The sequence below is a fragment of the Zootoca vivipara genome, chromosome 3, assembly GCF_963506605.1.
Source record: "Zootoca vivipara chromosome 3, rZooViv1.1, whole genome shotgun sequence".
NCBI classification, from domain to species: domain Eukaryota; kingdom Metazoa; phylum Chordata; class Lepidosauria; order Squamata; family Lacertidae; genus Zootoca; species Zootoca vivipara.
Window position 1 is genome coordinate 60,833,223 of NC_083278.1, and position 26,540 is coordinate 60,859,762.

The 26,540-nt window shown below is 40.4% G+C and overlaps 1 protein-coding gene across 3 annotated transcripts in view; it reads left to right on the plus strand.

Annotated features, from left to right (window-relative positions):
• Positions 1 to 24,425, plus strand: part of ADGRG6 (adhesion G protein-coupled receptor G6) — a 107,182-nt gene extending 82,757 nt beyond the window's left edge. For 2 of the 3 annotated variants that reach the window (XM_035108856.2, XM_035108854.2), the window contains 7 exons: positions 756 to 883; positions 1,799 to 2,067; positions 5,943 to 6,057; positions 7,712 to 7,995; positions 10,565 to 10,666; positions 13,314 to 13,466; positions 21,522 to 24,425. In XM_035108856.2, the coding sequence (XP_034964747.1) occupies positions 756 to 883; positions 1,799 to 2,067; positions 5,943 to 6,057; positions 7,712 to 7,995; positions 10,565 to 10,666; positions 13,314 to 13,466; positions 21,522 to 21,700 (1,230 nt within the window). In that variant the 3' untranslated portion in view covers positions 21,701 to 24,425. Of the gene's footprint in view, positions 1 to 755; positions 884 to 1,798; positions 2,068 to 5,942; positions 6,058 to 7,711; positions 7,996 to 10,564; positions 10,667 to 13,313; positions 13,467 to 17,079; positions 17,127 to 21,521 lie in introns of all 3 variants that reach the window. The other variant, XM_035108855.2, reaches the window with a different exon arrangement.
• Positions 24,426 to 26,540: the final 2,115 nt, after the last annotated feature.

A 26,540-nucleotide genomic window follows, 5' to 3' on the forward strand; every position in this document is an offset into this window, starting at 1 on the left:
TCCCAGCTCATTACAGTACCTGTACAAAAGACACCTGTCGACAGCAGCAATCAATCCAGCAAAGTAGCCACCATGACCAAGACCAAAGAGCTGTCCAAGGATGTCAGGAACAAGATGGTAGACCTGCACAAGGCTGGACTGGGCTACAAGTCTATTTCCAAGCAGCTGGGTGAGAAGGTGACAACAGTTGGTACAATAATTCACAAATGGATGAAACACAAAATAACTGTCAACCTCCCTCGGTCTGGGACTCCATGCAAGATTTCATCTCGTGGAGTTGCAATGATCAGGAGAACGGTGCTGAATCTTCATGTAGGAAATTGTCATGTGTGAAGGGGCCATTTGACAGATTTTCTGAACATTGAAACAAACGTGATCCTGCTCACAGTATTCACAAGGGAGGAAATCCTGGCTCCTAAATGTAAGGAGTTCTAAGGAAATGGGATATTGCATGTGTAAGGATTTCCCACAATATAGTTCTCGAGATCTGCATAATGACATAATATGAACAATAGAGGTTTGTATATCGATGCTGTTTCCAGCTGTTACACTACTTACCCTCTGATTTTTTTCTTCTTCTCAGGAGTTGTAGGAAGGAAGCAGAGGTGTGACAGTTATGCACTAAATATATTAAGTGCAGTGTAGCCAACATTCTCTGGAATTTACCTACATTGTTGTCGCAAGAGAAAAATAGTTGTGCTTCTCAAAAAAATCTTATTTCCAACAGTTTATATCTCTTTTTGCCTTATGTGTAGGACCTGCCAGGAACTGCTCTACAAATAGATACTGAAAACACCAAAGTCCTCACGTTTATAACGTACATTGGTTGTGGAATTTCTGCCATATTTTCAGCCGCAACTCTTCTGACGTACATTGCTTTTGAGTAAGTATTTTGTCATAACAGGTCAAATAATTGTTTTTAATTCAATTGGTAGTCTCAGTGTCAGGAGCAGATTTAAAATTCAGATTGTGGTCAGTGAACATGATAAATTGGAGCCGCTTTATGCACCATAAATTTAAAAGCTGTCCAGCCTTATCTTAAAATCTGCTGCGCTAGCAATTAGAAGTTACGACAGGACACAGACATATATGTGGCATTATGCCAGTGTAGGCAAACAAAGCAGAATAGATTCCTAGAAGCAGGATGACTAAATGTCTTTAAATCAGTTAGGAATTTAGGAACACTTAAATGTATGTATACACCATATGAAAACATGGGTTTCTGTAACACAATAGGCACTTTTGGCACTCAGACATAAATCTTGATTCCCCCCCCCCTGGATAAATAAGATCCAAGTCAAACAACAAAAGAAAAAGCTAGCCACTAAGAAACCAAAGTGGTTAATTACAAATAAATAATTTAAACAGCAGAATAAATGGTAGATGTACTGAACACCTTCAGCAGGGGTGGCTAGTCCACAGACCACATACGACCCTTGGGGGAAAAAAATTGTCCCACCATTTGTCACTTAAATTTGTTTAATTCTGTTTTTAACGGGATGCTATGGGCACCCTGCTGTGCTGTCATAAGGTTTTTTGCAGCTCCCCAAGGCCCAAATAAGTCAATATTAAATAAAAAATTTTAAAAAAATATTACTGACCTAAACACAAACCCCATGAGACAATACCACACCCAGTCCAACACTGACTTAAGCCTATTCAGTGAGCAGGTGAGCAGCTACCTGCGTGTTCATTCATGACCTTAGCAGTTCAGAAGTCCAAAGAAGTCCAAGAGTAACCTTAATAAATTGGAACCTACACTTCTTTCTATTACTATATGCTGTCTATTTATCACCAGAAAATTGCGAAGAGATTATCCCTCCAAAATCTTAATGAATTTAAGCACAGCCTTGCTTTGTCTCAACCTGGTCTTCCTCCTCGATGGCTGGATTGCATCATTTGATGTAGAAGCCCTTTGCATCGCTATTGCTGCCCTGTTGCATTATTTCCTTCTGGCGACCTTTACGTGGATGGGCTTGGAAGCTGTTCATATGTATATAGCTCTAGTAAAAGTATTCAATACCTACATTCGCCGATACATACTCAAATTTTGCATCATTGGGTGGGGTAAGTAATACTTCCTTTAAAAAAAATAGTAATCTGGTTTGATTACATTTCTTTATTGCCTGCAGCTCCTATTCAAGTCAAGACTGGAACTACTAGGAGACTACAGAAAAACTAATCTTATGTTTTGTTTAATTATTCTAGCCATTTCTCCTTTTCTTTCCACCCTTCCCCTCTCTCACACACATGCACACTTTTCTTATTCTTCTCTTTCTTTTTGCTGCAACATGAACCTTACAATGTTATGGCATTTAAAAGATTCTTAATTCCCCTCTCTCCCCTTTTGTGTAACTGTCACTCTGTACATTATTCCCTCAATCCCCAAATCCCAAGCAGAAGCTTTTCTTGTGAAAGGATGGCATATAATTGCTTCTAGGTGTCCTCTGGATCTGCTTCCATTAATCCACTATTGGTGAAAAGCACCAAAATATCATTGACTTAGTACATGTAGTGGCAGCTCTGGTGGAAATATGGCTTGCTTATGCTGAGCAGTGACGGAAGCAATGGGGTAACCATTCCTTTGCTGGAGGTGTTGCTTGGTGGGAGAAGCAGTGAAAATGCAGCTGTTTGATACCTTCAGTATCCAGTGTGGATACAAGCTATACTAGCAGCAGCAGCAGCAATGGTTAAGGCCTGGAAGGCGACCATGTTCCATCTTCCTCCCAGACCTTTGATCGGGATTCCCTCCAGCTGCCTGTGTGAGGAAATGATGCGTTCTTTAGGGGCTAGCATGCCTAAGGTCTGGGGGGAACATTTTCCTTCATTTCCACTGCAGATCTTTAAGTCACCATACCTCCTTTTTAAAAGAGATTTATTTATTTATTTATTTATTTTGCATTCACTTTTCATTTATTGTCAGATGCCTTGGAGTCCTGTAGTCACATAGAAAGATAAGTTATAAATGAATGAATGAACTCATCTAAAATAGTGCAGGCAACTCCTGCACAGTACTGCTCCATTCAACCATCGTCTCCACTGCCGCCAAGTGACACCTTTGGGTAAAAGTAAAAGCATAAGCACAAGGCCTCTCTCCTCTTATCTTCATTTAGCAGGAGCAACCATATATTTCATTCATGCCACATAGTGACTGGTGGCAGATTCACACAAGTTCTTGTGTTTTGCAGTGAAACTGCTGGTTTTCAGTCCAGGCTTAAAACCTGGTGAATTAATCATGTGCAGTTTGTCACCCATTACCATTTTAATTTGCACAATGTCAAGAACCTACCTAAATTGTATGAATGGTGATGTGTCAAATCATAGGGGGATACACATCAAAACTGACTAGTTCACCTGACACATTTTGAGCCTAGAGTGAAAATTAGTAGGATTTCCAGGATTTCAATAAGAGTTTTATGAATTGTCGCTGCACTAGGAATTGTACATGACCATTTGGCACATCAAGAATTATACATTTTTGACACATCAAAAATTTATATAGTTCCTGATTTTTTCAGTTTATTGGAATCTTATTCCAAGCTTCTTAGATGAATTCTGTGGGACATTTTTGCATTGATAAAAGTGGGAATCTCTATTTATCCTTTTCATGGCAAATTACATTTGATATACAATTGAGATTAAACCAACAAAAAAAATTAAAGATCATATTGGATTCCTGTTTGTTCAGCTAGAATAAATATGATTGCATAAAATACATATTGGTCCTGTCATTCTCCAGAGAATGCAGTTATTCATAACTTTTGGGATTGTTCCAATTCCTTTTGCCAGGACAGATAAACACAACAGTTTGACTTTAGGTGAAGTTTGTTCTTTTACATTTATTCATGTAATTCTGATTTGTTTCCCCAATACATGGAATTCGACTAAGGGCCAGCAGGGGTGGTTGCACAGAAGTTTTCTGATTTGCTCAACATATAATTCTAAGGCATTGGAAGTTTCACTTAGTTCCAGATATTTAATGCTTGTTGGAATAGCTTGTTCTTTCAAGCTTAAAGAGAAAGTAATGTACTCACAAATAGATATAAGCAATTCTTGGGGGAAAGCTTATAAGCCCAGATCCGAGTATCTTGCTACATAGGTAGAAGCCACTTCCAGCCATGGAGAGGAGGTCACCGATTTCACATTCATTCATTCCTTCATACATAGACATCTACAGTTCCCCACAAAGAGTCCACAGGTCTCGGAGTCAGAAGCCTGACATAGAAGGTTCCAAATGGAGGATACCAAGCTCCCACCTCCCACAGCAGGATTTTTGGATTCATGTCATAGGGTTTTGTTTTAATATGTATTTAATGTTGTGTGTATGTAAAACACCATTTGCTTGTATTGTTTAACAAATTAATTAAAACAAAACATTTTAAAAATTCACTTTAATGGAGAGCAGAGAAAGGAATTATCTAAAGCTGATATTGTAACTCCGTGACCCCATGAACCAGAGCATGCCTTGGAAACTCTCACTTTCTTCTCAAAGCTTCTCCTTTTTATGTCCATGGAGTTTTCTTGACAAAATACTGGAGTGGCTTGCCAGTTCCTTCTCCAGGTGGATCACATTTAGTCTAAACTCTCGGCTATGACCTGTCTGTCTTGGGTGGCCCTGCATATCATAGCTCATAGCTTCTTGGAGTTATTCAGGCCCCTTCACCACGACAAGGCAATGAGCCATGAAGAGGTATTAAACCATATAGCAAAGGACAATTCTATAACTTACTCTAGAGTTCATAACACAACACAAGGCCATAAACCAAATGAGTACAGCAGTAATTTGAAAGCAAATTTCACATAATTGAAATTGGCCCCGTCATTGGCCCCCATTACTAAGATGCTTTCCAAAAAGATCCAGCAATCATCTGGAACAGTAGGCAACATTTTGCAATCAGTTCATTGACTCTGCATACTTGAGACTCAAGGTTCACTTGAATATAATTTTCTATAACATGTAGTAGTTAAACAAGCCCTGAAGTCTTATAATTCCTTCTAATATTGAACCTGGGTGGTCTGGTATCTGTCAGTGTAACATAGAAATGGGTCCAGGGCCACCCACAGACAAAGTAGTGGTTTCTGCATATTCAGTATTCCTTTGATAATAATATTCTGACTATTTTACATACAGCTGCCAACTTTCCCCACTTTACAACAGTTACCTTTTGGTAAACACTTGTCTTTCTTTGTTGATTGCTCATGGCCGAGTAAGATTGTCTTCCATAAACACGGTCTTAATGGTGTGTCTGTAAGTGACTGTGGAGGCCAATTCTGGATCCACACGTCCTTCCACAGTGGGGACATAGGTTTCCGGGCGGGAGTTGATTATGGTGAGGATTTGTCAAATGTTCCTTCCTCTTAGCTTGTTTCCTGAGTTCATGCTTCTTCAAAGTTGATGACATCTTTGGGTGAAGGCTATTTCCCTATATACTGCATTTTTAAAGATTTGCTTACTTTACTTGTCTTTCTCTAGTGAATTGCATACAATAGTTATCGTATCTCATGTAGAGTAACACACTAAAGCTACCTATTGGAACAGCATGGCATACAAAATTAGATCCTTAGTATTATTTCATTTAGCTCATTCTCTCATATTCAATTGTACTAAGTTGGACAGAAACAATTAACTTAAGATTGATTTGTACTACACTACAATGATCGCTAAGTGATGCATTACCTTTTGGTAGACTTTTGCTTACCGCTAGTGAATTAGAGTTCATATTAAGCTGTTATAGTAAAACATTGTTGTTATGATAAATGTATGAAATTGGATGAGTGCCTGAAAATTTTGAGATACATCATTGAATGCTGACAATGCTCTAAATGGGCATAAACAGAGATATAAAACAGCACCACAAATAGAATTTTATTGGTACTATGACCTAGTATGGCAGTTATTGTATTCTTTAAAGTTAAGACTGTTATGTTTCCTTTTGTTACAGGCTTACCTGCGGTGGTTATAATAATTGTTCTAGCAGTCACAAACACAAATGCAAATAGTATTTATAACAAAGATCTTTATGGCAAAAATACTAAGGGGCAAGGTGGAGATGACTTGTAAGTATTTTGGATATGACTTGTAAGTATTTTACATAAAGTAGATACAATGTAGGACTCCAATACATGCTTAGACCTCCATGTATGTACTACCCTGCTGTCTTCTATGAGTATGAAAGAACAGTACAGCAGCAGCAGCATTTAATCAGATTTCCTACCTGCCCTTTACCATGAGGTCCCAGGGCGTGTTACAGTTTAAGAATACAATATTAATATCAGTCAAAACAAATAACTGTCAAGAGAGTAGTGTGGATCGTTATATCTATATATCAGGTGAGAAGGGACGCGGGTGGCGCTGTGGTCACTGGAAACTGGGAAGAGCCTTGACTACCATGCACATATGAGGCCATTGTCAAGATTCAGAAGTCCATAGCCATACACAAGGGATGCAGGTGGTGCTGTGGTCTAAACCACAGAGCCTAGGGCTTGCCAATCAGAAGGTCGGCGGTTCGAATCCCTGCAACGGGGTGTACTCCTGTTGCTCGGTCCCAGCTCCTGCCAACCTAGCAGTTCGAAAGCACGTCAAAAGTGCAAGTAGATAAATAGGAACCACTCCAGCAGGAAGGTAAATAGCCTTTCTGTGCGTTGCTCTGGTTTTGCCAGAAGCGGCTTAGTCATGCTAGCCACATGACCCAGAAGCTGTACGCCTGCTCCCTTGGCCAATAAAGCGAGATCAGCGCCGCAACCCCAGAATCGTCCATGACTGGATCTAACGGTCAGGAGTCCCTTTACCTTTACCTAGCAGGCGATGAAGGCCAGGATAAAGAATTATGCCTTCAGCAGAAAACAAAAATGAAGGTGCCAGACATACCTTTGTGGGGAGGGAACGCTGCAGCTTAGTGGCTACCACAAAGGATTTCTTCTCAGGCCACTACCTGCCCCCAACCTGAATTCTGAGGACAATGGAACTGCCAGTAGGGCCTCCTCTGCCAATTTTAACACCCAAGAGATAATGTTTGGGGCCTAAGTCATTTAGGGCTTTAGACACTAATATGACCACCTTGAATTTAGCCTGGAAATGAACTAGCAAGCTCCCACCGCCAACACACACACACCAAAAAACAAACTCCCGCAGATCAACAGATGCTTAGAAGTTCCCTTCAGGCTTCTGTACTACACCAGTAAAGGTCAGAAGTGGAGGGGATGAGAATGTTGACACACTCTCCCCCCCCCCATGCACCTTTTTGGTTTCATGTGCACAGGCTGAACACATGAGAAGCACTTACATTTCACACGGATGTTGTGATGAAGCTGGGGGTGATTTCAGCTGTAGTGCTGAATTTCACTGGACTAATTTCAAGCCATCAGAAAGTGTGTGATCCTTTATTTACAATTTGACTGACCATTCCAGTGTAACTGTCCAGAACAAGCTGTTTTTCATCTCATGTCCAGTTCATGTTGCCACTGCAGTGTGCTCACTGCTTCTAGGTGGTTGGGTCTCATGCTTTAGCAGGCATATCTGCATACAGAAACCACGTGGAATAGGTGGATAAATAGTTTACTTCTGAAAGCACCATCAACCTGATGACCCAGCCATGAGGAAGCAGTGACCACACCACACGAGTAATGTATGGCTCAGCCCATAGTGACAAAAGTAAAATAGACAACCAATTTTGTAACAGCAGTATCATAACAACAGTTTATTTCTTTACAGCTGCTGGATAAAGAACACTAGTGTGTTTTATGTGACCTGCGTTGGCTACTTTGGAATCATGTTTCTCATGAACATTGCCATGTTTGTTGTGGTGATGATGCAAATCTGCGGGAGAAATGGAAAGCGAAGCAATCGGACTATGCGGGAAGAGATTCTGAGGAACCTCCGTAGTGTGATTAGCTTGACCTTCCTACTAGGCATGACCTGGGGCTTCGCTTTCTTTGCCTGGGGGCCATTATATCTGCCCTTCGTGTACCTCTTCTGTATTTTCAACTCCTTGCAAGGTAAGTGGAGCTCTACTTGGCAAAAACAAAACAAATTAATAACAACCTAGAGATGGTGAATATAAAAAGTCCTCTCTGTTTGACCACTTAGGCCACACACCACCTGACCATGACCCCCACTGACCTTGCTGCATGCCCTTATTGAATGCCTTTGCCCAATTGGAATGTGTATATATGATAATTCCTCTTGCTTGCCTGATGGAATGGGAGAGATTGAGGGGGTACCACAATCTTTAGCCTACTCATGAAACCAATAATAAGCTTCCTGAGAAGGTTATTTGTCATGCAGAAACAATTCTGATACCTGAGACAAGAGCTTACATACATCATGCATCATTTATTGAGTCATCAGGCATTTTTTCCTCCTAAAAAGACTGATCTGCAAAACATATTGCATTCAAAGGAAGCCACAGGCCAAAAATTATTCATCAGAGCTACCCAGAGGCTTGACTTTAATGGAGTTGCTCATGGAGTGTTTATGGAGAAGGGTGACGGAATCTGGGTTCCAATCCAAAGCTCAACAGAATTATTAGAGGATATACACTGGAAATCCAATGGTAGCTCCAAAACAAATTCAACATTTACAGCTTTCCCAAATAATCCAATGCTCTTAGGGAGAAATATGTTTCCAGTTTAACAGATCATCCTAGCAGTGTGTATTAGTTATTCAGCTGGTTATAATGACTTAAAGTAAACTAGAACTGTAATTATTCATTCTCAATATTTTTTTAGTAGTGACATTTATACAGTGATATTGTTAGAAGATGCCACTATACCATAGGTATGCAATTCTTAAACAATTATGCTGCCATGCATATCTAGAAGGCTAGCACACCACCGGATGTTTTTAACATTGTACTAATATACTTGCTGAGGGACCCAGGTGGCGCTGTGGGTTAAACCACTGAACCTAGGGCTTGCTGATCAGAAGGTCGGCGGTTCGAATCCCTGTGACGGGGTGAGCTCCCGTTGCTCGGTCCCAGCTCCTGCCAACCTAGCAGTTCGAAAGCATGTCAAAATGCAAGTAGATAAATAGGAACCGCTACAGCGGGAAGGTAAACGGCGTTTCTGTGTGCTGCTCTGGTTCGCCAGAAGTGGCTTTGTCATGCTGGCCACATGACCTGGAAGCTATACACCGGCTCCTTTGGCCAATAATGCGCGCAACCCCAGAGTCGGTCACGACTGGACCTAATGGTCAGGGATCCCTTTACCTTTAATGTACTTGCTAGTTATGTCCAAACCTAACTAGGTACTAGCTCAGCAGAGTTATCTTGGCTGTTTCTCTCATAAATGCACAGGTAATATACCTGTTAGAAAACACTAATTAATATGTTTGCATAACAATCTGAATACTGTACAAATTTTACTCTACGGTTTTGTAAGGTTGGGGCATGGCAGCCTCAAATTAAGTAAGCTATATGATCCTTTTTTCATTTCCTATTTTTATTATGCAGTTTTTTTCTTCCCATATTCTGTTTTCAGTGCTTGCATGCAAAGATAAATCAAATTATATTAATCTCCCCTTTATAAAACATATATTCCGATAATTTCACTACCCCATAGAGAAATTACAAGCCTTTTGGCCACTAAATTGCAGTTTTCCTTTTGAGCAGAACAAAGCTGGTTAAGCCATGCCTGGGATTTGCCATGGCAGAAGAGACAGAAACAGGCTGATAATTTACAGCAAAGCAGCTTCTACTTAATCTGTGAAGCTCAAGATACTGCTGCTCCCTAGCCAGAGGACTCAGTGGGTTACAGCCTGGCAATTAATAAGGGTGAAGGGATTTCTTTACAAAATGTGTCTCTTGCAGAGGCTTTTCATTGGAGTATACAGATTATCTCGCCTCTGGTGGCATTTGTGAGCCAAGTGAGCATCCAGAGCTTTAAAAAGTCACTTCATGCAACAGGTTAAAAGCTTTAGTCCTTGTGAGAGCCACTGGATCCATTGCTCTCAATTAAGATCTGTAGTGGTATCAAAGATGTCTGCAACGCTTCCAAGTTCTGCTGCTTCTCCATATGAGGACTTGTGCATGCAAACACTCTACATTGTACCTTTGTTGTTGCCCACCTATGCCTATGCAGCAGTACGTGGTAGATTTTTTAAAATCAACAATTTATTGAAATTTTCCACTATCTCGAGCAATAATGTTCAAATAACAGAAATAATAGGCAAGTGTTTAAAACTTGAAATTCAGATAAGAAACTACATTATCTCTGTTGGTATGCTGAATAAAGTTATCCGGAACAAAATAAGATGCTAATTTTTTTAATTATGTGAGGTTGTGAAATGTACCCATCATTTGACCTGATAGCCAATCTGCTCACTGTGAAACCCCAGCCCATGTGTTGGAGGAACCTAAAGGAAGCAAACATCCATGTATAAGAACTAGAGGCTTCATGCTGCCATATTTCTTAGAAATATAGTAAAGCATTGGGAAATTATTTGTAGTGTCCTACAACAGAAAAAACACACACACAAAAACAGAAAATCATTCTCTGTAAAGTGTTTTCTCTATCTGACAATTGTGCTGAGCATTTAATTATTTCATTCTTTTCACTCTGATTTCAGGGTTATTTATATTTGTATTCCATTGTGCCATGAAAGAAAATGTCCAGAAACAGTGGAGACGGCATCTCTGTTGCGGTAGATTCAGGCTTGCAGACAACTCAGGTAAATAAGCTGCTTACAATGGTTTTTCATGAGGTCTCCCATCCTGGCAATGACCAGTCACAGATATACTCAACTATAGCAAGGCATTGTATTACCCTCAGTCCACACCCCGGGACCTTAGAAGCATGAGTGGAGGCAATTGATTAATTATCCAGTATATATGGCGGGTTGTTTGTTTATTTATTACTAGCCTTTCACCATAACATCCCAGGGCAGGTTTCAGCCATAAAACACAACGCTGAAAACAGTTTAAAACATGTTATAGTCTGATCCCTCCCCCCCCCCCCGGATTTTTGGTGTTTTTTATTGTAATCTTTGTGGGTATTGTTAGAGAGTGAAAGCTGAAAGGGTCAAACACTTTGCTGATGTCTTCATTGTCGCTGGGTTAAATCTGAGAATATCTTTTAAGCCTGTAACAATATTCTCATTGGGGATTGTGTGGAAAATGCAGAAATTCCTCCTTTTGTCCAGTAGTCATCCTTTCACTGCTTGCTATTTAATTAAGCCCAGTTCTACTAGAACTACGTTGTAAATAATTCCTGGAATAGATTTTTTTTTTTTAGAAATAAGAAAAGTTAAAGTGATCCACTGTAATAGTAGTACCAGGAGGCTCTTCATGAATCTGTGCCACTTCTGCTATATGGCCTGGACTCCCTAAAAACTGACCACATGGCTTAGAATATGCTGTTTGTGTCCACATACAGTTCAGGGAAGTCAATGGCTATGTTCCCAAGGCTGGAAATGTTTAAATACTCTTAGCCTGCCCACTGTGCCCAAAATGAGAAACATTCATGCTTTCTATCCTGATTGAATCTTGGGGCAGATGGAGATTTTTCTCGGACTTGCTTTTGTGTACTGTAGTTAAATAGCTTCTTTTGCATGTTTGAATGCTGGCAAAAGAAAGTGTGTGGCTTATGAATCAGACACACATAAAGGATCTTGGAATAGTTCTTCGGGGATTTTTTTTTTAAATACAAAACCCCCATATCCTTTAGTGTGGCCTTGTGTAACAAGAGTTGAAAATGTGATTTGGCTACAAAGTGTCCTTATAAAGTGAATGCACAGATCTGGTTGAAGTCTACAAATATTCACCATAAACAGTAAAATATGCCCAACTATTAAGTTCACCATGAGACTTTGTGTTTGCCTTTGGCTTCTTTTTCATAAAAGTGAGAATAGACGAGGCAGAAAGATGTTGTACTGAGAACAGCGTTTTCCCAATTAGGATTTTCCTATCAAATAAAACTTCTTGGACATTTTTCTCCCATTAAAATTATTACTGTTCACAGAGATGGATCCTTCAGCACCTTTTTGAGGCTTTGCCACATTTATTTCTTTACTTGTTCACTTACTTAGCTGCCCAATAACATATACTTTCTGGGCAGCTCACAAAAATTAAAAGAATAAAGCACTATATTAAAAATGCAATATAAAACAGTAAAAGCAGCATTTAAATTGGTTTCTCTGGCAGGCATACAATAAACTATGAATCATAAGTTTGAGAGTCTCAGATTAAAGCACCGTTTTTTTAAAGGCCTGGGTAAATAACAAGGCCTTGACCTGACCTGATGCTGAAAAAGACCATAGCGATAGTGCCAGGGGAGATATCCTGGACAGGTTGTTCCATAACTATTCTACGCTCCCTTTGATTTTTTTTGGCATTGCTCCCTTTCCCCCCCCCCCAATATTTTTCATAAAGCTCTGATTTTATTATCCTGCAGTAGAGTAAACTTTGCCAGTGTATTATATTAGTAATGTTACGAGTTTATGGAAGTCAGGCATCCTAAATTTCTGGACCCAGTAAGTGTTAGTTTCTTGGTGCCAGGCCCATGTTTATTAAGCTGTGTGCTAGACATTTCAAATCCCCTGGAATCAGTGAGTTTGAAAGCTAATTAAGATAGGTCAAGATTCTGTGTTGAGGTGATAGCCTGGTTGACGGGTCATTAAGACAACAAAGGATCAAAAGGGACTCAGTGTGAGAAGACAAATAGGTGAGGCCTGTCTCCCTGAACAGTAAAAGCCAGAGCTTAGAGAGGTTAGAGGTAGGAGTAATGTGACCAGAGGAGGAAAACAGCAGGCAGGGCACAATGTTGAATGCCTGTTGGAATCTAAGGCTGCACCTATGGGAGAAGTAAAACCCTCTTCGGATGCCGTGAACTCCTCCATCATAGACTGAAGTTGTATATATGTTATTTACACATATACCATATACACATAAACCAAATATGTAAACCAAACCCACAGTCTGTGCTGTGCCTTATTCCCAAAAGGAAGCACAAACCCTGGGTAAGAGCTTGGAACCCCTGGAATCTTGCACCACTCTGAGGTTGGGTTGATGTGCAACAGTATGTAAGTTTGGCAGGGTGTTGTATTACAGTTTGTTGTATTAGTGGCATTATACAAGTGATGATAGGGTAAGTACAGGTCCAGTGCAATGTGCAAGGTCAGGTCTTGGCCATATGCCTACATAGGTGGAAGTTCTACATCTCACCCCATGGGAGATGCATGAGTTCCTGTTTTGCATGCTAAAAATAAGCACACAAGGAAGAAGTGAAAGTTACTGGTGCTTTCTTTATCTGTAGGGCCTGAATTATTTTAAGTTGAAATACTGTTACAGACAGCTTACGTTTTTTTCATTTCATTTCAGACTGGAGTAAAACAGCAACTAATATAATTAAGAAGAGCTCTGACAATCTGGGCAAGTCCTTATCCTCCAGTTCCATTGGTTCTAACTCAACTTACCTGACTTCTAAATCAAAATCTACATCCAATACGTATCTTCAAAGGAGCAGCCATTCTGGTGAGTCATGTAAAAGAAAAAGTAAGAGTCTTTAAACTGCAGTAATTCATTCTGAGATCCTATGATCATTTGATTTAATTTGGAATGGAGCCCTAGATAAGAAAGCTTATCCCATTCCCTTCTCTTCCCTCTGCAGCCCCTGAAAAGCCGGGGGGGGCAGGAGCCCTCTTGAACAATGTGGGCTGGGGCTGCAAAGAAAAGAAAAAATTGCCTCACATTAGGACAATTCCCACCCCAGCGGTAGCCTTTGTGCCAGCCCACATTGTTCATTTACTCACATGTGTCAGAAATTGCAGGCATCCACCTAAATTTTTCTGAGAACTACCTGTATAAGCAGTCCATGGACCATATCTTTCAAGGACTCTGGAGCCAGAGATGCTGCACAGGCCTCTTTTTATTCATCATTTTTAATTATTATTCTTCCTTCATCCAAGGATTGCAGGCCAGTTTACAACATAAAAAACACAACACGGTAACAGACAAAAGCAGTTACGCCTCCTACAGTTTAAAGGGCCATAGATTTTTAAAATTAGCCCAAAGGCCTATAAGAAGGGGAATGTTTTTGCCTGGTGCCTAAAGATGCGTAACGAAGGCACCAGGTGAGCCTCCCTGGGAAGAGCATTCCACAAGCGGGGAGCCATAGCAGAAAAGGCCCGTTTTTGTACAGGGAGCGTGAAATTGATTTCACGCTCCCTATACAAAAAGTTGGTTTAAAAAATCATAATGTGCCAGTATGTCAAGGCTTTAAACATAAAGGTCTTTCCACCTATTTTCGCATCAGGGTAGTGGCATAAAGGCAGTCTGGCATTTTGTATATGCATCAGCTCTGACTCCAGTACAGTGGAACCTCGGTTTACGAACACCCCGGTTTACGAACGATTGTAAACCGGAAATAAGTAAACTGAGGTTTCCAATGCCTCCCAGAGGCCGGGCCTTCGCGGAGCCATGGGAGCGCTTCCGCAACTGGGCCGCCGCCACGGAAGTGCTCCCATGGCTCCGGGAAGAGAGATGATTGACAAGGTGTGGGTGAAGGCGCTGCGTCTCTCGGGCACGGCGGCGAGCCCTTTCCCGGAGCAGTCCACCCTGCCATCCCCATCGCAGCTGCAGGAAAGCGGGCAGGGAAGAGGGGAAGCTCCTCGGCTGGGCCCAGGCAAGCTCGCGAAGCCCCAGGCGAAGAAGCCGAGCAGCGGCAGGCATCGCATCGCGAGAGCTGCCCTCGGCACCAAGACCTGCCCGCGGGGTCACTCAGGCAATCCAGGGAGCCGCCGAGATGGGGTCTCCCCATCAAGGGGGAAAGGGCCAAGTCCAGTTAGTCGCTCGCTCCCTCCCTTCTCCGCGGGCCCTTCTTCGCCTGAGCGGAGTCCTTGCTCTTGCGGCCGGCTGGCTGCCTGGCTGCCCACCTCAGCTCTTCGTGTCAGCAGCAGCTGAGTCCTCTTTCCTTTCCCCTTCCTCCTGCCCTCAGCAAAATCCCCCCTACGCTTCAGCGGCTCCCCTTCCTTCCCGCTCCATGGAGAGGCGGCAGCTCGTCATCAATCATCTCTCAAGAATCAATCATCTCTCTTCCTGGAGCCATGGGAGCGCTTCTGTGGCTGCGGCCCAGTCACGGAAGCGCTCCCATGATGGCTCCGCGAGTTCAAGTAAGAAAAAAATAATAATTTTTATATATTTTTACAATACTGTATTATCTTATTTATTTTATATTACAATACATTGATTATTGCCTTCATTTTATGGATCAATGGTCTTGTTAGACAGTAAAATTCGTGTTAAATTGCTGCTTTAGGGGGTGTTTTTCATCATCTGGAATGGATTAATCCACTTTCCATTACTTTCAATGGGAACGTTCGCTTCGGTTTATGAACGCTTCGGTTTATGAACAGACTTCCGGAACCAATTGTGTTCATAAACTGAGGTACCACTGTAATAAGCACCTTCCTGGCAAGTTGAACGGCATGAATAGTAAGCCGCATAGAAGTAGAAAGACTAGACAGTATTTACAGGGCACTTGGATACACTATGTTAAATATTCTAGGTATTATTTATAAAATAGCATATTGCAATACAGTATAGTTTTTTGCAGCTAAATTCTGCCTAAAGCAGAAAATTAAGTGCCAGGGCAGGGAGTGACATTCCGCTGAAGAGGAATTGATTTCTGAAAGTGATGTGGGAAACCTACGAGTATCCTCTTGCCTTACATAAAATTTTAGCCAGTGTTCTTCACACTGCTGTCTTACTTTATAACTATAGTACCTCTGATGCAGTCTAGCCTCAATTGAAGTGTGCAAAGATGAGACCTTTAGTCTCAGGCCTTTTTGGTACTAATTATGTTATTTACCTTTAAGGTTCCGAAGAACTGAGGCTTAACTAAAACAAAACAAGACGTGATGTCAATGGCTTCTTCAGTGGAGCATTACTAATTGCTCCTTTTACTTTCTTGCTTATCACTTTGTGTCTAATATACGAGATGTCATTTTGTTACAGAGCTCATTAGAGCTTTCTCTGCCAGAGTGCAAAAGCCAGAATCATTGACATATTACCACATAGTGGTACAGTGGTACCTCGACATCCGAATGCCTCGACTTCCGAAGGTTTCGACTTCCGAAGTCGGCAAACCTGGAAGTCTTGTCGCCACGCGTGCGTTCTGCGCAGAAGCGGCGCAAGCGGTCCACGCATGTGCAGAAGCGCAAAATCGCGCTTCACGCATGCGTAAAACAGGCGCTTCAACAACCGAAGACTTTGACTTACAAAGAGCGCCGCGGAACGGATCGTCTTCGTAAGTCGAGGTACCACTGTAGTTTGTTTAAAACCATGTTTATCATTTAAGTATCACCATATCTGTGTTATCTCTGGATTATCACAAATCAGAGTTCCTAGGCACAATATTCTAAATCATGTGTTAGATCAGGCATCCCCAAACTTCGGCCCTCCAGATGTTTTGGACTACAATTCCCATCTTCCCCAACCACTGGTCCTGTTAGTAGGGATCATGGGAGTTGCATGCCAAAACATCTGGAGTGCCGCAGTTTGGGGGTGCCTGTGTTAGATGTGATAGGACTTGCCGATCAGAAGGTCGGCGGTTTGAATCCCCGTTGCTCGGTCCCTGCTCCTGCCAACGTAGCAGTTCGAAAGCACATCAAAGTGCAAGTAGATAAATGGGTACTGCTCCAGCGGGAAGGTAAACTCCGTGCACTGCTCTTGTTTGCCAGAAGCGGCTTAGTAGTCATGCTGGCCACATGCCCCGGAAAAACTGTCTGTGGACAAACGTTGGCTCCCTCAGCCAATAAAGCGAGATGAGCACTGTAACAACAGAGTCGTCCGCGACTGGACTTAACGGTCAGGGGTCCCTTTACCTTTATAGCCCAGACAGCATTAACGCTTAATGCATTACGTTTCATTTTTTGTGCTGCTTTTGTAATTTGCTGTTTGTTCTTATATTTATTCATCCCATCTGAACCTAGTTAATTACCTCTTTGTGCAGCAGTCCTGTTTAGCGCTTTAAGCTCATCTTTGATTTCTGATGAATGTTATAGTAGATGTATATTTCCACAGCAGTTATTTATACTGGTTATTGTTCCCTGGAATTGACTCCGAAACTCATATGTTTATGGTATAGATAATGTCTTCTAAGAACATTTCTCCATCAGAGGTGGAACATTCAAGGTACAGTGTGCATCACTTTGGCTGAATGCATGATTTTCAAAAGCTGGTGTGAGGGCACTTGCATGAAGTTCCAACTCATGGCACAAAAGACTTGCTAATCATACATACTGCTTCATTTTAAACTATGCAGCTTCTTCTGTCATTAATTCTGATTGCCAGTGATTCAAGACACAAGAACGCTTCACAAATTTGCTTGCAAATATAAATATAGCGTATTTTTCGCTCCATAAGACACACTATTTCCCTCCTTAAAAGGAAGGGGAAATCCCTGTGCGTCTTATGGAGCGAAGTCACTGCCTCCTCCGCTCACAAGAGCAGGCAATGTGGTGCTGCGCTTCTCCCAATGCCTGCTTTTGCAAGAGGTGGGCAGCGGCAGAGAGACGAGGATGAGGGGTGAGAAAGCCCTTTTTCCCCGCTCGCCCTTCTGCCATCGCTGCCCCGTGAAGCATTCCCCCCCCCGTCACTGCTGCTTTCAAAAGCCTGCTTTTACGAGCAGCAGGGGGAGGAAGAGAAGTTTGATGGGGAGCAGGGAAGCAGGAGCAGCCGGCTGCTACCCGCCCCTCCTTCCCGGCTCCATGAAGCATCGCTACGGGGCTGCCCCTTCCTCCCCCACCCCCTTCGCCCGACTGGTCCCTCCACCGCCGCTGCCTCCTCCGCTCCCCCTCCAGCGCCCCCCACCTTTTAGAGGAGGAAAACCAGAAAAATATTCTTTTCTTCTTTTCCTCTAAAAAACTAGGTGCACCTTATGGTCAGGTGCGCCTTATGGAGCGAAAAATACACTGCCTACCAGGTGGCTGAAATCAGGTCCAGTACTGTTTTATATTCCATATATTTTCTGTAAGCAACTAAAACTCAAAATACATATTTTAGTAGGTTATGGAAGCCAAGAGAAAAAGGTACTATTAAACAGATACACTTAATTGAAAAAGAAATTACTCTATTGTATTATCTAGTACTGAGGTTTTTTTCCCTATCCATTTTCAAGTTTTCAGTTAACTGAACCAATTTTTGTTTATAATTGGCTAAATTGTTGTGTTTAAGTAAGTTCAACAGGTATTGATTAGAATACATAATAATAAAATGATTTTAAAAGTTCCATATAGATCATGTGGCGCAGTTCAGCAGTTAAATATTAAGAGATGCTCTAGGTACAAATAGAGTGTCTTTCTTAAATGTCCCATTTTCTGTATTAAAGATCATGACCAGTTTTACATTTTTTTTAAAAATGCTCACATAGTTAAACATGTTTGTTTATTAAACAAACACAAATAATGAGAAATGAAATGTCATCCTCAATCCTTTTCAAAAGCAATAGAGAGAAACTCAGATCAAATCATAAGCTTGGAGACCTAGCACTATTTGAATGTTTGCAGAGGGGAAAGGTTTGTCTGCTATGCATCACTGAACATACTTGCCTGCTTTTTTTTAAAAAAATCACTCTGATAGGCTGTTGCCTGCTTGTTCTTCTTTCTATGGGAATTTAAAAAATCTTTGCAACCTATTTTTCTTCACTTCAAGATCAAAGTAATTCCTCTCTTAAACTCCATTATAATTTGGGATCATCATACATTCTTTTGAGAACTGCTTTTACCTTTTGTTTTATATCTAGTGACTGGTTTGCCCCATCTAGAGTACTGCTTGTCATAGCAAGCAGAACAGAAAGTGTTTTCTTGTCAATATACAGTTTGATAACAACATTTTTCATGAAGAAATTATTTCAAAAGCTGTTAATAGTAAAAAAAAAAACCTGTTTCAAAAGCCTTATGCTAGGTAATTACAGTTTGGTCTTATTTGCTAATTGTTCATAAATATAATATGCTCCAGACTATGGAAATGATTGCTCATTACTTGAGCTCCACCTAATGGTCAAAATCAGCCCAGCAAAGCTTTACCAGCATAATTTCTACCCTGCTGTTAATGTCTGAATCATAAAAAACATTGTTCTAGAGTGTGTACAAGCAGTCGGATTGAATTTTCAGTGGTTGGAAGTGATTTATTAAGATTTATTCAGTAATCTCTAGCTTTCAATACAAACTCAGGATGGTACTGATTATGATGGCATAACAAGGTTAACAACTAATGATTTATTTATTTATTTAAAAACCGTTTAGTTTATTTGCAGCATTTATATACTGCTTGGTTGTATTAAAACCTCAAAGCAGTTTGCCTATTAAAGCCATAGAAAGGGAGACACTGTGCTGCCTAAAATGGCATCCAATATTCTCCCTCCCTCTCAATAACACACAATATCATTTGTCATAATTGTCATGACTTAGGATGGATGAATCAGTCTGTTCCTGGTCTGAATCAGTTCTGCCTCTGTTCACCTATAATTTTATTCTGTCGCTTTAATCTTCAATTTAAATGAAGTAGATGTAAAAATGTGCATTTAAATTCCCTCAAACATGTTAAAAGCATTTTGGTGCATTTTTTTTAAATTGACGACTGTGTCAGAACATTCAGGAAGCACAGAAGCCAGTGAAAAACTAAGTTCTGACCCACTCTTTATTCTGGATGGTGCGGGATCAGTTCGATTCGTGTTAGAATCTGCAAGTATCAGATTCCGTAAGAATCTCTAGTCATCATGTTTTGACATAGGCACCTCTTTTTTAGATGTTGGTGTCTCCGAGTCATGATGTGTGCATTTCACTGACACCTACTAATGCACAGATTACAATAACACACATCATCACAGTGTAACAATGCAAGATGTACGATGCTGCAAATTGCAGCGGTGAACCTTCACACTGGGCTACAACTTTCAGTGGCAGATGCAAATCTACTTTAGCATGTAGTTTCATCCTCACCTGTATACCTGCAGGCAATACATGTCCACAGAGCAGCTGAAGAGTCTGGAATTCATTTCAGTGGAGAGGCACAGTCTGCATTCACAAAGGAACAGAAAACAAGGGTTATCCCTCCATTCCAGTTTAATGAGGCCCTTATACTAGACTGCAGAACCTGTGACCCACCTGCAGTTGCTGGACTACGGCTCCACCCATCCCTGATTAGCCATGTTGACCAGAGCTAATGGGAGTTGGAGTCCAGCAAAGTCTGAATGCCTACATATTCCCCATCCATAAGAGTACAATCTAGAGAAAGTTAGGTTGGACTAAAAATAATAGCATTTTCCTCTTTCTGAACTGTGTAGCCATATCTAATTACGTGGCATCATTGCATTTACAACGTGAGCCCCAGCTGTCTGGGATCACAATTACAGGAGCAAGAAGAGGGGGCGGGAATTGGGCTGAAGTAGCAGCTGAGAGGGTAGCTGCGTCCATGTGAGTCACTCCTAGCACTACCCAATCACTTCTGTAGTAAGCTACACTTGGAATTGCAATTGACTTGCCACACTCCCTAGAGTGTTGCACTTCTTCTATGTGAACATCCCACTGTTCTGTCCACACCAGTGAGCATAACGTGGCTGCTGTGAGTGGAGAAACAGGAGGTGCAGATTACCTCAGATGCCATTTGAAGTTCAGTATACATTGTAGCAGGTACCCTCTTAGGTCTTACTTTGCTTAATCTAGTTGCTAAAATGTTGCTAAAATGTTTTCCTGGGTATAATTTTGAAAACATTACTTCGAGTGTTAAAATATTCAAAACAACAACAAAACTTTCCAGTCGCCACCATGTCAGCAACATGATTAGTATGCATGATAGTGTTACAGCAAACAGAGTGATAAAATGCTGCACACTGCAAAGGTTATAGTAAATACGAGTTGGATTGTGTTAGGTTCATCTATCTGACACATCACTGTGCATGTCAAAAAAGAGTAGCACCAAGTGCATCTGCTCCTATGGAGATGGAGCTACTTTGCGGTTATCATGAAAAATGTTGAGGCTTTCTGAGGTCTGAGAAAAGACAAAAGAATCACAGGATGATAATGACTGGATGGCTGCTTTGTGTAGATGCTGTGTAAAAAGTGAGTGATTGAAGCATGGTAATTCCACACTAAATGTCTAGTGTGGAAGCACCCAGAAGTGAATGCTAGTGAGCAGGTGTGAAAAAGAAGGAAAAGCATATTGGTCCCTGAATTCTCCCCTTACCCTCATTTTTGTACCATAAAAGTTCACTGGAGGGTATTTAGTGCAACACTCGTATTAAAGCTGAGATCATGTATAAATCAGCACAGAAATAATAAAGAGCTAGGTTCAACCAAGGACTGAAAATTCAAGCTAGTTTTCCAGCTGTGGAAAATGAACAACAGAAGTGAATTCATACTACAATATAAATTACACAAAGGCATATTATTCAGAACATTTCTTAAGAAATAAAAAAATAGAAGTTTAATGTATCTATGAATGTGCATACTAGGGGATTGCCTGAGGGTGGATAACTATGCAGTTAGAAAATAATGTTACTGACTAACGGATTCTCTTCCTTTTTGTTAGACAATGTTTTTCTTGACAAGCATTCGCCAAAATATGTCCAAGTGGACACAGAGCAGACATCAATCATCCCGGTTCATCAGGTTATTGACAAAGTGAAGGGATACTACAGTACTCACTCAGACAACTTCTACAAAAACATCATCATGTCAGACTCCTTGAGCCACAGCACAAAGTTCTGAATTTCTGGAACAATAAAATTCAACAAACAGCATGAAGATTAAGAATGAATAAGGACTTGATTACAGAACGAGGAAAAAATACCAAAGTCTTGTGCTTTATCCAGTTATTGTTTGTCTAGCAACTTCAGCGGAAAAAAACAGTTGTCCTCGTTTAGGAAATATAACATCTGATTAATGTCTTCACTTACACAATAGTCACGCTGACACTTCTGCATCAGGACACTTGTCAAACTTCTGTCTTTCCCCAGTGGCGTATTAGTTATATGTTGACCCCATCTGTATCATTGCAAAAATTAAGAAGACCCTAAAAACCCCAAATTTCTGACTTTTTATATTTGCTTTTATTTGAAAATATAGATATTATATATTTTTAATTCCTTCTTGGATGTTTAGTGCAATTTTTTTAGATATCCCCCCCCCCCTTGGAGAAAGCCTATTATTGGCGAATTAATGAATGCTTGTGCCTAAAGTCACAAAGCCAAACTATTCAGATAAGATACCCTGAATCTTGCTTGCAAAGTCTGGGCCATATTTATAGCTTTGCGGATGGCAAAAGTGGGGAAGAGCTTCTTTGCCTTTAGAGGTGCTTAATGAATAATTTTGCTAACTTGAAAGTTTGCATAGTCCTGGACCCAAAGGAATTTGGTCCAACAATAGATCACCTTCCTAATCTATTATCAAATGAGAAGGTTTGCATGCCAAGCACTAAATGTAAATCTTTATTGTTACTACAATGGATGAAATTTCACATAGTTTGCCTTAATCTCAGAGCTCCTTACATACATGAGAACTCCTGGTTGGAATATGAATGGACACTTTCCCAAATGATTCCAACATTAAGAGAAACTCAGTGCTATCCCATGGCCTACTGAAGTAATAGAGCTATTAGATGGGGAAACTCTTTGTGCACAGCAGAGTATTGGAACGTATGGTTGTTAATCTGTTCACATTTACACACACTGCTCATATGCACATGGAAATGTAAAAGATGGATTGCACATAAGCGTACTTCGTGTGTACTAAGGTGTTTCAATCCACCAACACAGTTGAAGTGCTCTCATTCACGTTTTCTGTTTCATTATTTCCTTCCACTAAAGCAGTCAAACCCATAGCTGCCAAGTTATCCCTTTTTTACAGGGATTTTCCCTTATGCTGAATAGGCTTCCTCGCGAGAAAAGGGAAAACTTGGCAGCTATGCTCAAACCATCCTCCTGATCAACACTACCATTCACATTTTTACTTCCCTACATTTTTATAAAGTGCTTTGAATTACAACTCATGGCTGTAACAATCATGCCTAGATCCACTGGAATCAGTATGCTTAATTCTTGGAAATTATCTAGTAATATTAACTGTAAATATATACATTCCATTTTTCATTTAGATAAAATTTGGGGTTAAGAAAGGAACTCGCCAAATGCAATAAAAATTAGAGGCAAAACCCCAATGTTATCACTGTTCAGCACCAGTACAGTTTGACTCACTTCAGGTAAGTTTGTATAGGATCGCTGTTCCTACAAGTGACCAATCATAGATTTCCCCTCATATTATATGGTGCTGCTATTCGTAGGTATGCAGTACAACAGCAATTTGAGTGCTTACTCTTAATATCAATAGCTGTCAAGTTCTCCCTTTTTTTTAAAGGGAAATTCCCTTATGCTGAATAGGCTTCCTCGTGAGAAAAGGGAAAACTTGGCAGCTATGTTAATATCATTTCAAATATTTTACGGTTAATTACAACACTGTTCTACTGCATCACATATATTTAAGAATTAGGATTTTGTTACACGGAGGTCACTTGAATTAGAAACTGCTTAGGTCCTATTTACAATTAAACAGCTAAGCCAAGTGTTTCTCCTCAAAATGTGAATGAATTAATTCCCAATGACAATAATCTAATGGGGTTGAATGGCTTCTCCATGGAGAAGAACAATTTGTATCTGAGCATTGACCAAATTTGTATAAGACTTTCTTAATGGCTTCCAGAAAGTAGCTTTAGTGTGAGATTTCTTTTATATAATTGTTTTTAAAGGGAAAATAAGAGAATAGAAATGCTTGTGAATTAAAATTAATAAAATACCATAGTTCAGTAAGATGAAAAAGTAGAATTTTCCTGAGTCCTAGGTATTGTCTGACCAACAGATTAATGTATGGTTTGCCTATATTTTCACTAAATTAAGCATATCCTTTGCTTTTACTACCATGTAGTAATCTTAAACTGTCTTATTTCACTTATACATTTTCAAATACTGTTTTCCCCCCCATTGTAAATCTTTGGTTGTCTTGTTGACAAAGCATCACCTCTCTTGTATATAATTATTTATTTTTTGAGGTTTTAAAATATGTCAGCATAGTGTTAGCTGCATACTGGCTTTGTCTGTGATTATATGCAACTGTTAAATGCATCTTTCCACAAGAGAGGGAGAGAAAAAAATCATCTCAAATATGCATATATATGTTTTGTATTTTCTACATGAAAAGTATATTGTGTATGATATTGCTAGCAGTTTGAGGGAAGCAGTGGTGTAACTTCAAATACTAGTCATTAAGCACTAGTGAGGTGGACTTAAAGTCTGGCCAAAAGCAGAAATACTTTTTAAAGCATTCAATTTGTTAGTACTCCAAATAATTAAAAAAAAATTAAAGCTGTGAGTGGCTTTGTTTCTTTGCAACTGAGCAGAGAAATTGTTCCATAAAACTCTGGGGAATAACCTATTAATCCTGAGTACTGGAAGTTTATTTCTTCATTAGCAACATTCATGTAACAGTGAGATGGAGAAAGGCACAATACATAATGACATTAAGATCTATGAGAAACAAGCATTTGTTACATTTTCCAGCCCAGCCCTGGTTTTTGAAAAAAGAAATACTCTGAGCATGCACAGTTTCATATTTAGCATTGAGATCTGAAGATGCAACTACAGATTTCCCCCTGCAAGCTCTGGGATTCTGACATCACTACAGTGGTAGATCTTAGCACTGAAAGAAATATCAATACAGTACTGAACTTTGTTTCATTAGAGTATATAACTTTCAGAATGGGCTCATACCATCTTTACGTTAGATAGAAGCAGGACACAGCTTGTCCCACTATGAGTGAGACATGTTTGGGTAGATGAATTTCATTTTTCTCCCCAAACTCATACATCCATCATTTTATCATACAGCCATCATTTTATTTGTATGCTGCCTTTCCATAGTTAAAGCCCTGCTCAAGGTGGCTTACAACATGGGGGGAAATACATAATTATAAATAAAACAAAGAGTGTCTCAAGTTGAAAATAAAACGCATCAAAAAGTGCACACCCAAATTGAACAATTTCCACATTGTATCTTAATAAGTTCCAAAAATGAAGATACCAACAAAAAAATCTATAGGAATGTGTTGATTATTGCATTCTACCTCACTGCAAAAAGATAAGGACAGAGAGTGATGAATGGATGTCAGATCCAAGAAGGAAATCATGTATTGCACCATGGGCAAAATTGAGATGTGGGACAGGTACACAGATATAGGAAGTGATGAAATGATGAAGCAAAAAGGCAATGAGAATCGGATTTGGGGAAGAGCTTCCTATACAGTAGGTCAGTATAGAACAGAGCCTTGGAGCTACAGGGTTTGAGACTAGTGTTGAAGCAAAGTGCCAGAGGCACACTTGGGGAATTTTGACCTTTTGGTGATCCCCCCCCCATTTGAAGGAGGAATTGAAATGGGAACTGAAATGGATGATGAAGAAGAAAAGGGCATGCCCTCAGTGGTAAGGAAGACAAGTAGGACTGATCACTTGCTCTATACCTAGTTGGCTAGAATGGGGATGCACATTGGGATAGATGTTCAAGTGTGAATCCAATGTGCAAATGGACAACATATTCAAGTGGACACCCTAGTACAATGTTATGCATACATGCTGAATTATTTCCAGTATCCATAGGCATAGACCCATCCATGTTCAAGTCCACTTAGTACATCTGGACTCAAACAACTTGGTGCACATGGAATTGCCAGTGCAGTGTGGGAATGCAGAATTATCATTCTGGTTCATACCAGAATCTGAAGAGCAACCAGGGAATGGTCATAACCTTAACACCTATTGTGAGCCTTTCAGATGCCCCTGGATGGCCACTATTGGAGCCCAGGTGAGCCCAACCACTTCTATAAGCGTAATGGGGGGGGCAATGCACCCAAATTGTCATGGGGAAGGGTCAGAAGATGTCCTGGAGCAGCACACTGGGGAAGAAGACAGACAATTCCATCAGGCAAGCAGAAATGCTCACAGAGCAATCTGCTTAGCACTGTTGAATTCCTCTCCAGGTGCTGGAATAGGTGGGACTTCGATGCACCGAGGCAATTATTACGTTGCTATTGGTTCTTAAGAACCAATAATATGGATACACCTCCACTTCATCCATGACTTGTCTGAAGAGCCCTTCATAATAAATTTCCTTATGTTTCTACTTTCTTCAAAAGAATTTAAGCATTTATTTCTTCCCAAATGGAACTAAAATTTGGGGGTAGGGTGTTGCCTATTCAGGAAATTTTGTTGGTATTTAGAAATTTATTCCTTCCTACTCCTGGTTCAGAATCACAGTATGATTAACTATTTTTAACCATTGGCTGTGTGACTATTCCTGCATTGCAGTAGGTCCCAACATGCTCCTTTCAGGGTAGAGTGAAGGAATTCTATTGAAGCCCAGTTGGCTGTCTTGCCTGAAACTATCCATCAGAGGGCAGCATGGCACTGTTGTTTGTAAAGCATCAAAACATTCATCAAGATGTGTTTATTTTCTTTATGTAACTGTAAGTTACATTGTTAGGAAGATTCACATACGAACTGTAAAT